General features: G+C 40.6%; 1 protein-coding gene across 1 annotated transcript; it reads left to right on the plus strand.

The window, feature by feature from the left end:
• The first annotated feature begins 4,673 nt into the window (after positions 1-4,673).
• LOC115806850 (sodium-dependent lysophosphatidylcholine symporter 1-like) lies at positions 4,674-12,647 on the plus strand. The gene is made up of 13 exons (XM_030767711.1): positions 4,674-4,766; positions 5,574-5,693; positions 6,280-6,404; positions 6,944-7,076; positions 8,031-8,109; positions 8,488-8,645; positions 9,316-9,406; positions 10,172-10,293; positions 10,515-10,598; positions 11,102-11,185; positions 11,677-11,789; positions 12,034-12,177; positions 12,467-12,647. Exons 1-13 carry the CDS (start codon positions 4,674-4,676, stop codon positions 12,645-12,647), a joined length of 1,527 nt encoding a protein of 508 aa, XP_030623571.1.
• Positions 12,648-12,896: the final 249 nt, after the last annotated feature.

Below are 12,896 nucleotides of genomic sequence, written 5' to 3' on the forward strand. Positions count from 1 at the left end.
CCTGTCAGGTGCCCCCCCCCCCGTCTTTTTCATCCCTCCCTGTCATCTTTCTCATCATCATCCTCCTCGGCTGCGGCTGCGGCAGTTGCCTGTGTTGCCTACCTCGGTCAAGCCCCCCTGCTGCTTTTGTTATCTTTATTCTGTCTGCTAGTGTGTTTTCATTTATATTATGTCTGTATTGTTTGCAATTTGCCCACTGTGTTGGCACCTATTGCACACCTGTCTGGCCATGAAGAGGTCTTCCTTCTCTGTGGTCCTTCTGAAGATTTCTCCTGTTTTTCCCTATAAATTCTGGGTTTTTTCGGGAGTTTCTTCTTGCCTGTGCGGATTAAGTCAGGGGATGCCATCCTGCTTTAACTGCTTTGTTTACTGTAAACCTGTGGGCATGAAAGCCCTCTGAGACTAAAAACTGTGATGTTGGCCTTTAAATAAACTAGAACTTTAACTTGAACTCGAACGTAGGTATCCTACTCCCCCCTCAGTTAAAAGACCTGGTTAAAGTTCATTTTGATCCATTATTACATAAAATCTCTTGTGATTTTAATAGATGGGTGGCTCTTAATTTGTCTGTGGCTGGGAAGGTTAATGTCATAAAAATGAATTGCATTCCCAAACTCAATTACCTCATCCATTCTGTTCCACTGGAGGTTCTCCTTTCATATTTCAGACGGTTTGACAGGATAACAAAGACATTTTTTTGGAATAGTACACAACCCCGATTACACCTCAGTAAATTACACAGACCAGTTGATAGAGGGGGTTTAGGACTACCAAAGATCAGTTCCATCTCAGTGAGATTTCTCCATCAGCTGCTTGGCACTGCGGACTGCTCTCTCCACAAGCCCGTTCAACTGGGGAAACTCGGAGCTGCTGGTGGCATGAATGAAATCCCATTGTTTGGCAAAATCTTTGAAATGCTGACTGGTGTATTGTCTAGCATCGTCAGAGAAGAGGATGTGTGGTGTGCCATGGACTGAGAAGTGTCTCTTCATTTTAAAGCTCACAGCCGATGAGGTCATATCACGGAGAAGGTCGATTTCGAACCATCCAGAATATGAATCCACAAGCACTTGGTAGTCTTTTCCATGCCAGCTGAAAACGTCTGTGGCCACTGTGGACCATGGGAGGTCAGGCACTGGGTGAAGTTGAAGAGGTTCTTTTTGGTGGTGAGACTTGGTGCTGTTGCACACTGCGCATGAGATCAACTCCTCAGTGATGTTTTTCGACATTGTCGGCCAAAAGATGATGCCATTAGTAACTCGTCTGAAAATCTCCAGTGACATTACATTGCATTTTGCTCCTGTGTCAACTTCCATTTCAGTGGGCTTGCAATTTATGTGTATTGTGACAAATCCTCCATCCTTCTCGTTGGGGAATTTACATAGTCATTGTCAACTTCGACACCATCCACACAAAATGTTCCATCTTCGCATGTTGTGGTCTGATCCACTGCCACTTCATGCCCAGACTGTCTAGTCTTTCTGTTTGAATAACTTTGGCTTTGTGGTTTAGATTTGCAGCAACTTTTGTAGTGGTTTAGTTTTTTGCAATTTTGGCATTGTTGTCTGAATGTTGGACACTTTTCCCATTTAGCTGCATGACTACTTCCACAATTACTGCAGTTTGTGATGGTCTGAGAGAGTGATTGGGGATTTGACTGGTGCTTTCTGTTTGAAACTGGCCTTACTGCATCAACACTGGTGGCTTGTGTGGCTAGCGTGTTCCTACTTTCCTCCGTCATCTCTTGAATGCGACAGACTGAAATGGACTTGGCAAGCGTTAACTCGCTATCTCTCGATGGAGACTTTCTTAAAGAGTCACTGATAATGCCACACACGATCCGGTCGCAGATAAGCTCGTCAGTCGAATCTCCGAAATGGCAACTTTTCGCTTTGATCCTCAAATCACTGATGAAACACTCAATACTCTCACGTTGTTTCAGATTTCTCGAATGAAACTTGTGTCTTTCCATTGTTCTATTGCTTTGGGGATTGGAGATTTCGCGAGACTTCCTCTTCAGGCATTCCGGATCCTCTCTGGACTCCGCCAAGGTAATTATCGCTCTGACTGCTCCGCGCACTTCAGCTCCATAGACAAACGAACGCTCCAGTTCAATGGCTTCGGGTCCGGCAATGTTGAGGAGAATATAAGCCCTTGCTTTCACAGGCTTGTCGAAGTGTGCTGCGGCAATAAAATATATCATACTCCCGCTCAAAAACTGGCCAATTCTCAGCAACATTTTCATCAAAAATAACAGGGTCGGGTCTGCGAAATCCATCCGCCATTATATCAAATAGCGTGTCCCCAACTAGCTAGAACAGTTCGGAATAAGCTACAGGTTGTCCGACAAGAAAAAAAATCACTCACAGGCGAGAAGTCCGTACCGTATTCTGACACCATGTAGAAATTGGTTCGTTTGTGTGTGAGTCAATGATCACAATAACTTGGAACAAACCGCTAGTTTAATCAGGAGTGTAGAAACCGGGTGACCAAAGCTGTCATTGAATGAGTTTACCTGCATGACAGAACTCGAGCACTGTGATTGGCCTAGCCACAAACAAACATACAGGTACGGCACCTCATAATGAACAAACGGGGCAATCATTTACCCAAATGATCTACAGTCCTGAAAAAGGACATCGATTGAAAAATATTTTGCAGGTTTTTTTATTATTATTATTTTATCAATGTCAGAGGAGCTTAGTGAGGAAGTTCAAAGCTAAATTGATCACCTGAGTACTGAAAAACTATACTGGCACCAGACTGCAGCTGAATTTAAAGCGTCTAAGAGCACAGTACAATGCATGCTTAAGAAATTTTCACAAACCTTATCATTTTCATCCAGGCCGATAATACTGTCTGAAGGCCAGTATGTCACACTGTCATTGTTACAAGACAGAACAGCATCTGCATAGAGGATTCAAAGCCAACTGAACAAAGAGTGCCTTACTAGAGTCAGTGAAAAGCACTCAAAGGGTAAATGACAAACCGTGGCCTTCATGGGAGACCAGTTTCCAAACCACTTCCTGTTGAAAAACAAGTGTGAAAATTTAGCATGGACCAAACAACACCAAAGTATTTCTGTTGAGGACTAGAAGAAAGTCTTGGCTACAAATGAATCAATAGGTGAAGTTTATGTTTGCAGTCAGAAAGCTCATGTGAGGAGATGACTAAATGAGAGGATAATGCAACAGTACATAAAAGCTACAGTCAAACATGGCATTTGACATATTTAGGTGTGGGGATGTTTACCTTATTCTTGAGTTGTTGACTTGCACAGAAGAAAGAAAAATACAGCTCTATTCTGCAGAGGCGTGCCATCTGTAACGCCCCTGGTTCTCACTCCCCCTCTACTGGCTGTTTGATGTTCTGTTTTCATCTAAGTCACTTCCTTGTTCCAATCAGTTATTTACTGAATTAGTCTGGGCACCTTTTCCTAATAATTTAGTCTTGTTCTCAGTTTGTATAAATAGCCCTGGTTTTATTCTGTTGCTTTGTGTGGAATTTGTCCCAGTTCATGATCTTAAACAAGCATCAAATTTATTCCAGGTCTATGTCATGTCCAGGGTTAGTGCAAGAAGTACAGAGTTCCGTGGCTTTTCCACTATAGTTGCCTCTCCTCAACCTCAGTGAACATTGTGGGAACCTGTGAGAAGGAAAGTCAGAACATACATAATATCACAAAACACTTCCAGGAGGCTTCTGTGGTTTCTCAAACTCTGTAAAAACTTGTAGTATTGATAGCAGACTGAATGAAAGCTATTATTAAAGCAAAAAGACAGACCAAACACGGAGACATTTTTACTTCCAGTAAATACTAATAAAGTTGTTTTAGTGAACAATGATGTTCCTGTATATAAAGAATATAAAATAATAATCCTGTTTGAAAAATATCATCTGACTAAAAAGTTGTATTAGTTTCTGATAAATGATTCTTGGACTCAGACTTTTAAACCCTACTCTAGATAGACACTGATGTACAGAAATGATCAGTAGCAATGTAGTGACACAGCTGCTTGATTATAACACAATGTACATTGCTTCTTGATCCTAAGACAAAAAAATATCCTCCAAGTAGTCACACATCTCACCACCTTGAAATTGTCTGCCCATAACTGTGTCAGCATTCATATCTGTCAGATTAGCAGCTACAGATATGGGTTTTTCCTCATAAAATGATTTGGCTTAACATACATTCAGATAAGTAACAGACAGCTGATAGTATGGTGACACTGAAGACCATGCGTTGATGGGTGAGAGGAGACTGACAGGGGGTTGGCGGGTCGAAATACAGAACACAATACAGAATAGATTTTGTAAGAGTATATATCTGTATATGTGGAAACATGTATTTTGGTATACCACTCCATCAGTGAATGAACAGAGTTTTTAACGCAGTTCAGCCTACTGGCTGACACGAAATAGCCTATGCGAGAAAGGGGAGGATGTCCGTGTCGTAATTCGACACTCATGAAAACTTTCGTCCGTGCCATTTTCAGCGACTCTGCGATTCAGTACATTTTAAAACAACCAAAAACACTCATACATTTCTCAGGGAATAGCGGGACGTCGAGAACGTGTAACTGCCACGCCTTAACTCTAGATGCGATTGGTAAAACTGCGTAACCAGTTCCTTAAAAAATCAAGAGATCAGTGCATACGGAGGACGAAGGATGGAGCTTGAGTCTGGAGCCGATCCAAGAGCAAAAGGAGATGAAAAGAGTACTTTTACATCTTCCACTATTGAACATGAGACCAGTCACCAGGTAGATGTTATTATTACTTTCAAAGCAACGTGGTATACTTTTATGCCATGGTGTGTTATATGCTACTGGCTTCCTACTGGTTTCGAGTTTGATGTTAAGGTTAAAATTATTAGCGTTGTTTTAGGCTGTACCTTGTTTCGCCTTGTTTTACCTTTGGGTGTATGCGTGGTCACCTGAACACGTATCCCGCACAGTCCTCTGTGAGGCGTGGGCTGTCAAACGCAAACTCTAATCAAAGCAAATGATTGCATCGCTTTAAGGGGACCCCCTTCTTGTCAGTAACTTCCCCATGACATCAAAATAGCTCAGTCAGAACTGAACTTAGTTTTAAGGTTTTCATATAATCCTATCATACAAACCGGATTTTAATTTCATAGTATTTGGATTCATTAGATAAAATTATTTGGAATTTGAATTTCAGTTTTGAATGTTTGTCTGCGCAGTCCATTTCCACTTGTTGATTGTTTTTGTACTCCTTAATACTTTTACGTTTTATAAGTTTTTGAGTGCTTTTTAAGCGGTAGTGGTGACAAACGCTGAAACCCATGTATCTAAACACGAGTGACACAATCGTGCACGAGATAGAAGACAACATATTTTGATCAGAGAATATTAAAATCAAAGCTTGCCCTGTGGTAGTAGGGCGGCGGGGGGGGGGGGGGGGGGGGGGGGGGGGGGGGGGGGGGGGGGGGGGGTGGGGTGTCGCGCTTCTTTTTTATGGGATTGAATGAGTAATGGGTTTGGATGTGACATTCTCACCATATATATCTGCATTGGCTTGAACATGTCTTTGTCATTGTATTTCAGACACCTACAGGAATTCCTGTGTCTAGGAAAATCTGCTATGCTATTGGGGGCATGCCCTACCAAATGACATCAAATGCCAAGGGCTTCTTTATGCAGATTTTCTTGTTGGATGTTGTGCAGGTTAGTGGGCAAGGAGGTATAAACTGGACTTCTAGTTGGGTTTAGGCTAAATCAAATTTGAATTTACCATCAACAGCTCATCACCCCATTGGAAGTGATAAAAAAAAGTGTGATGTGACTCATACATGTTTAATTATGCTTTACTTCTCGGAATCTGCTACATGTAACCTCACCAAAAAATTTGAATGTTCTGAATATTCAAATCCAATAGACAGAGGGAGAAAATGGTATATTTTAAGTTAGGAACATTAAACAAATGTACATCACAGATGGACAACTTAATGGAAAGCCTCGAGCATGAAAAAATAAATCTTTAAGATATGTGTGACTAACCCGCTATAACAGGGGTGTCAAAATCCAGTCCCAGGGGACCAACTTCCTTCTGCCTTTTGTTTTGACCTCTTAATTACATGATGATTTTTACCTGATGTGTGCAGTCTACAGCCAATCAGAGACCACATATGGTTGGCTGACAAGAAAGGCACCAGGACCTCAGGACTGCACTTTGACACGCCTTCGTTATAAGCAGACTGTCAGTGAATAATTACATTTCAAACACTAAGTTACCAAAAATCTGTGTTTTCAGATGAGCCCCTTCTATGTGTCTTTTATTCTTTTCCTGGGAAGGGCATGGGACGCCATTACAGATCCATTAGTGGGATATGCAGTCAGTAAGAGTGGCCAGACACGCATTGGCAAACTCATCCCCTGGTGAGAAGTGAAACATTTTACTGTTATCATGTAGCATCACTGGATGGCCGAGAGGATGCCATTGCTGCAATTGCTTTATCTTCAAATCTTTCATCTGTTCTAGACGCACCAATCGAAAACATGCACGTACACGTATAGATACACACATACACACAAACTAGGCTCACCACACAAAAACATGCACATACATGTATGCGTACACATAAACCCTGAAAAACATACTGAGGGTACATGTGTATATTGAACGAACTGGAATTAAACATCAATCCAGATGTAAATTACATTAGGGTTTAGAATTTCATGAGTAAATTCACTTGAAAATGAAAATTATTTGTATAAAGAAAGATTTGTACTTGAAACCATACCTGATAACTTTAATTTACCTGTGGTGCTTTCTACTAATTGCCACTGTTTCTCTGATCAGCCCTACTGCATTTCAATCTGCTGCAGAAATCTATTTATCATTGTCTGCAGATGTTTGATTGATTGATTGATTGACTGACTGATTGATTGATTACCCATGACTCTGTGGTTCCCAGGATTGTGTTCACCACGCCATTTGGGGTCCTGTCTTATGTTATGCTGTGGTTCGTGCCACAGGAAACAATGTCTTCCAGCGTTAGCTTTAGCTGGTACTTCATATGGAGCTGCCTCTTTGACACATTCATGAGTGTAAGACGTATCTCTTTATTATCATTAGCACCATCATTGTCATTGTCATTGCCCAGGAGCAGATATGGATGTAGAGCAAAAAAAACCCAAAAACCCCCCAATGAAAAAGAACTGAAGTTGAAGGTTCTGGTGTGCTCAGACATTCTGTCCAGTTACTGTGGTGTGTTTTTATGAATGACGAAATTCTACATTTTAATTAATAATCTGTTTAAAAGGTCCGACAAGAGCTTATTTTAGACAAGGAGCACTCTCTTCTGTGGGTTGACATCAAATAGCCATTTGACAAAAATAATCTGGGTTTTAACTTCTGGAGAGTGCCTGCACTGAAATGGCAGGGACATTTATTCAAAATATGATGGTCACTCATTCAGAGTCTTATTGTATTGACCTAATGAAACTGATATAAAACATAGCTGTACCAATGTATGGGCCTCATGTCCTACTCCACTGCCACAACCAAATGTGTTGCTCTGTGTCCACGTAAGATCGTCTTTGTATTGACACACAGTGTCTTAGTCAACTTAGTGCAATATCTGCAGGGGAGGCAGATGTTCCCCTTTTTCCCCTCTGTTCCTGTGGTTGCAGTGCAATTACAAGTGTTACCACGATGTTAGTTGTTTAATCTCATAATGAGTGGGTGTGAAATTGTGCAATGCTTCAAATGTGCAGTGCTTCAAAACGTTTTAAGTACAAACATTTCAGCACAAACACAAAGTAATATTCCAAGTAAAATTCATTCCATGCACATCATTCTGATGGGACCTATGCCTTAATGTCATTATGCTGACATGGATTCACAGTATAACTGACAGCATTAATAAAAAACCAGAAGTATTACTGACACCACCAATCAAAAATATCAAGAATCTATACTGGGCCCATCCCCCGCCCCCAAAAAACAGCCCAAATATAAAGTGCCATCTTCCTTAAAAATGCTCTGTTCTCTGTTCTCAGTGTTACCATGTTCCCTATTCTTCTCTGAACATGTTCCTTGGAGGAGACCAAAGGGAAAGAGATTCAGCCACAGGCTACAGTAAGAGCTTCTCAATATTACTTCCTAATTAACTGGTTTGACTGGTTTCAGCCTCACTGAATAAAATGATGCACTGAAGTTGATCTCAACACCTCTCAAAATTTAAGAGCCAATAACAGTTGGAGTGGCAGTTTCTCTAACAGAATAACGTTCTTTGCTGTCTTCACTACCCCTACAGTTGAGGGTATTTGAGGTTAAATCTACTTTGTATCACTAGCCTGTCAACACTTGTAGACTCTCTGGGAAAGGGTTTCCTGACAGGTCTATCTCTGTTTTTGTGAAATTCCAGGTACACGTGGGGTCAAAGTTGAATGAATGTTTCCTGTAGATTGTTAGGAAAGCTCTCTCTCTCTCTCTCCCTCTCTCTCTCTCCCTCAGGAATGGGAATGGAGGTCTTTGCTACCTTAGCAGGGGCAGCCATTCAAGGCCAGATTGTTGGAGTCTATCATGCAAAGAGAGCCCAGTTTTGCAGCTTGCAAAACAGCAGTGAAATTCCAGGGAATATGTCACGTCTTACTGATTCATTACAGAATACGGTGAGGTCTTGACCACTCCTCCAGTGCATACCTCCTGTCACACATAGACTCATAAATTTGGTCCCGGCTAGTCACAAACTTAAGCTATTTTAAAGGAAACTGAAACAAACTGTTGTGCTTAGGGTGTTTAAGCATGTGTCTTCTCGCTTGATTATACATTCTGCGGTTGTGATGTTGATGAACTACAAAAACAGTTCTTGGAAGAAGAAAGAATGTAAACAGGAACATTCTGACTTCATCATATCAAAGATTGCCTCACAACTGCACATTGGATAGATTTAACTTCTAACATGATTTTTATTGGAAGGGCTTAGACATTGAATGGCTACTGCATTTAATTATAATTTAGTTATAATTTAATTTTAGCCTCACTTGCTCCTAAAAAGTTGACTCACAGTACATAAGATCAGCTCATTTCTATGTGATAGAAGCTGGATGTTTAGCCTATCAACCTCCCATTTCCTCTTTTATGTTGACTTAGTCCAGATAGAAAAGATCTTTTCCCAAAGTAAAAGAAAAAAAAAACTTGATAGTTAAGGTTTCAGGTGTTAATTACATTTATTATGTTGTCAAGTAATCTAAATCCTTGTCCACTGCCATTACTTTAATATTTTCCTCAGTTACTAATGTTAGTGACTAATGTTATTCTCTGATGTGTTTGTGACCCTAGAGAACTGCCTATGTGATTGCTGCAGTAGTCTTGGGTGTACTGTACTTCCTGTGTTGTGTTGTGCTCTTCCTTGGTGTGAAAGAACAGCTGGGTAAGTCAAAATGGGAAGAATGGCCAGATTCATTTCTATTTGTCAGCCACTGGTATTGAGGAACTGGAAACCCTGGAGTTTTTGATATTGCAATTTTAAATGTAACACATTACTAAGGATGCAAATTTGAAATAATTCTTACATGATTGTTAACATTATTGGTCACCAATAATGTTAACAATCAAATAGGGTAAATTCCTTTACTTAGCTCCCCAATAAAAATACAAGTGACACAAGGGGGAATACTTTTCCTGACTCCAAGCTTTGTGAAGGGAGGTTTCACCCAGATTCAAAATGCATTAGATTAAAGTGCATGTCACAAAGTAAACATAAAACAATATTTGCTTAGATGTTAAATTTAAACAAAAAATCAGAAGGTGAGAACATTCAGAAAATTTCTCAGAATTGTTTGAAGACAATCTCCAGCGTGGCCCATAACATGGGAAAAATATCAGAACAATTGACTATTTTCCCTGCCACAGGGTTTTAATGTCAGGTGACCCAAAGTAAAATTAATTGTCAAACTTGATCAATGTGAATGTGTATGGATTAATAATCAGTCGTTGATTAATCATGTACGTCCCTACACGTGACAGTTACAAAAGTCCTTCAGAACAGACAGGAATTACATCTAACTCTTTATAGTAACATATAATATTTATGAACAGATAACGAATAAAGACAAACATTGCTTTACCCTCCAGTGTAGATGTTCAAAGGCCCAGGAGTTCACAACCTAGCCCTGAATTTTTCCATTCCTTTCAGCCCCTCTCAGCACACTGGGCCGAATCCATTTACCATACGTGACAGGAATGAAGAAAGTGGTGGGTCACATGCCGTATGTCCGACTGGTCTTCGGGTTCTTCTTCTCCTCAGTGGCTTTTCAGGTGAGAGTGGGTGGCAGGTAGAGAGGTGATTGTGTTTCTGAGCACAGCGAGTGGGTTCTTAAGAACGATGCCTGTAATTTCAAAAACATATGCGAGTCTTGGGTTTCATGTCTAAAGCATATAATGACAATGGTTATTGTGAAGTGATGAAGTCATGCTGATTATGGGTGTGTCTGATTATGGATATTCTCATTGTTCTGGGTTTTTCTGTGCTGTTGTAGATGTCTCAGGGGAATTTGGCGCTCTTCTGCACTCACGCGGCTGGTCTGGGATCTTATTTCCAACACCTTGTCCTTATCCTCCTGGTATTGTATCCTTCTGATCACATACAGATCATGTCTCATTCATAAATATTATAATCAATGCACCCTCAAGCCCCTGATAATCACAAACTTGTAATATTCAGTAGATTATACATTAGATTGTGTGATGTTTTATTAACTGAATTATGTGGGAGATTGCATGATGTAATTTAACATATCCAGTATAGTTTATCAACCTAGCAACAGATCTTTGACGGAACACTTCTTATTCAAACACATATACCCAATAATTAGACGGGCAAAAATGTAGAAATTTTCTAGTAGCAAAGTAACCAATAACGCCATTAAAATAATGATAAATTAGCAGTCTTTAACCTCAGTAGTTGTGGTGAGTTTCTAAATCTTCATGCAAACTGAGATGAAGAATGTTTACCAACTTTATATATTTTCAAGATAGACTATCTTCTATTTAAATTAACTAAACAAGTATCCATTGAATTATTTTTAAAATGGAGAATAAATGACTGACTTTTGCTCATTTGTAGACATCAGCCACATTCTCCATCCCACTGTGGCAGATGATGCTGGTAAGACTGGGGAAGAAGACCACCATATTCATTGGTCTGATGGTAAGCTCAGCTCTCCAAAACATCATGCCCACCAAGTTTAGTTATGAGTGTGTTACTGAAGGAGACTCAGTTTGACAGTTGTCCATAAATATATTAGATGAAGCAATAGTCTACCCAAGCCAAGCTATCTATTAAATATTATTAATCATATGATGGTGGGTCAGTAATGAGCTCAGTGGGTTAGGATATCAGGAAGTTTGAGTTCACAGTGGAGAAGCGAGAGTGTTGACATGGCACAGGCTGTGATGTTTCAGCCCAGTCCAGTCTCTTTCTTTTTTTAAGAATCATCATTGGGCACCACAAACCCCACCTTGGACTTTGTCTGAACAATCACCTCCCACTTTTCATCAGGGACAGCTGTTTATGACAGTCTTCTTCATTCATATGATCAATGATAATCAAGTCCCCTGACTAGAAGAACCAGAAGACAAGAGACGGAAGAAATAGTGAACTCTGTCTCTATCTCTCTCTTCTCCCCCTCCCCACTCCAGACTGAAATCCCTGCCTTGGCAATCATTAGTGGTGCAAAGAGCAGCCTACCGCTGTTTATTGTCATGTCCATCATAGCTGGAGCCAGTCTAGCAAGTCTTTTCTTACTTCCATGGTGAGTCCACCAAGCCAAATTCACCTTCTCCAGAACAGTGTGAATGCGCAGTTAGCCATAGCATGTTGACAGTATCTCAAGCATTTTTAGCATGTACTGTCATGTTTGCGTGCATTGCTCCAGACCACACCAGAGACTCTGGATGTGAACATCTTCTCCTCTAGATCTTATAATCTGCTCCCAGTTAGACAGAGACAATATTTAATCTGCTTTGGGTGTTTGAGTACTTGTATGTTCACGGTAGGTCGATGCTCCCGGATGCTGTCGATGATTTTAAGGTAAAGAACCCCAGCTGTATGGATCTGGAACCCATGTTCTACTCCTGCTATGTCTTCTTTAATAAGTTCGGAGGAGGTTTGGCTCTTGGGATCTCCACCCTATCACTGTCGTAAGCCATGTTTCTTCTCTTACCAAGGGTGTTAGTAAAATGTTCCTTTTGTTCATGTAATGTGTGAATCACACGTTGAAAATTACAGCCCGAGTAAAGAGAGTTGATAGCCCCACCTTCAGAACAGGATGCTACAGTATAAATATAGTTTGTGAAGAATAACAGTTTGTATGAATAGATGTAGTATTGTGTCTGACATTGTGATGTGAGTCACAGCAGACATGTGCACTTAGCATTTCCAAACAGCACTGGAAATGTCACAGACTCAGCCTGGTGTTTTCTCCTTCAGTTTTGCAGGATACAAACCCGGGGCATGCCACCATAACCCAGAGGTGATTACCACGCTCAAGGTGCTGTTTGCCCCTGTTCCCATCTGTCTCCTGCTCATAGGCCTGGTGTTCTTTTATTTCTATCCTATCAATGAGAAGCGACGGCAAGAGATAAAGGCAGAATTGCAAAAAGCAATGTAAGCAAATTCAAAATCTCATTGAAGCCCTTTTTAAATGTACACCGGTGCTAGATCAGTTTCGGCTGTGACCAGCGGGATGTGAAGTCATATCAGGCAATGTGTGAGATCTAGTTGTTTTGAATATATGTTTTGACTGTGATCATATTTTCCAGGAAAGAAAACGGTGAGCGAACCGCGGACCCTGTGACTCTGTAGACATGCACTCAACACAGATCTGAAAACAGATAAAGCTATGCATCATTGCATTTTA

This window comes from Chanos chanos, chromosome 3 (genome assembly GCF_902362185.1).
Source record: "Chanos chanos chromosome 3, fChaCha1.1, whole genome shotgun sequence".
In the NCBI taxonomy this organism is placed as follows: Eukaryota; Metazoa; Chordata; class Actinopteri; order Gonorynchiformes; family Chanidae; genus Chanos; species Chanos chanos.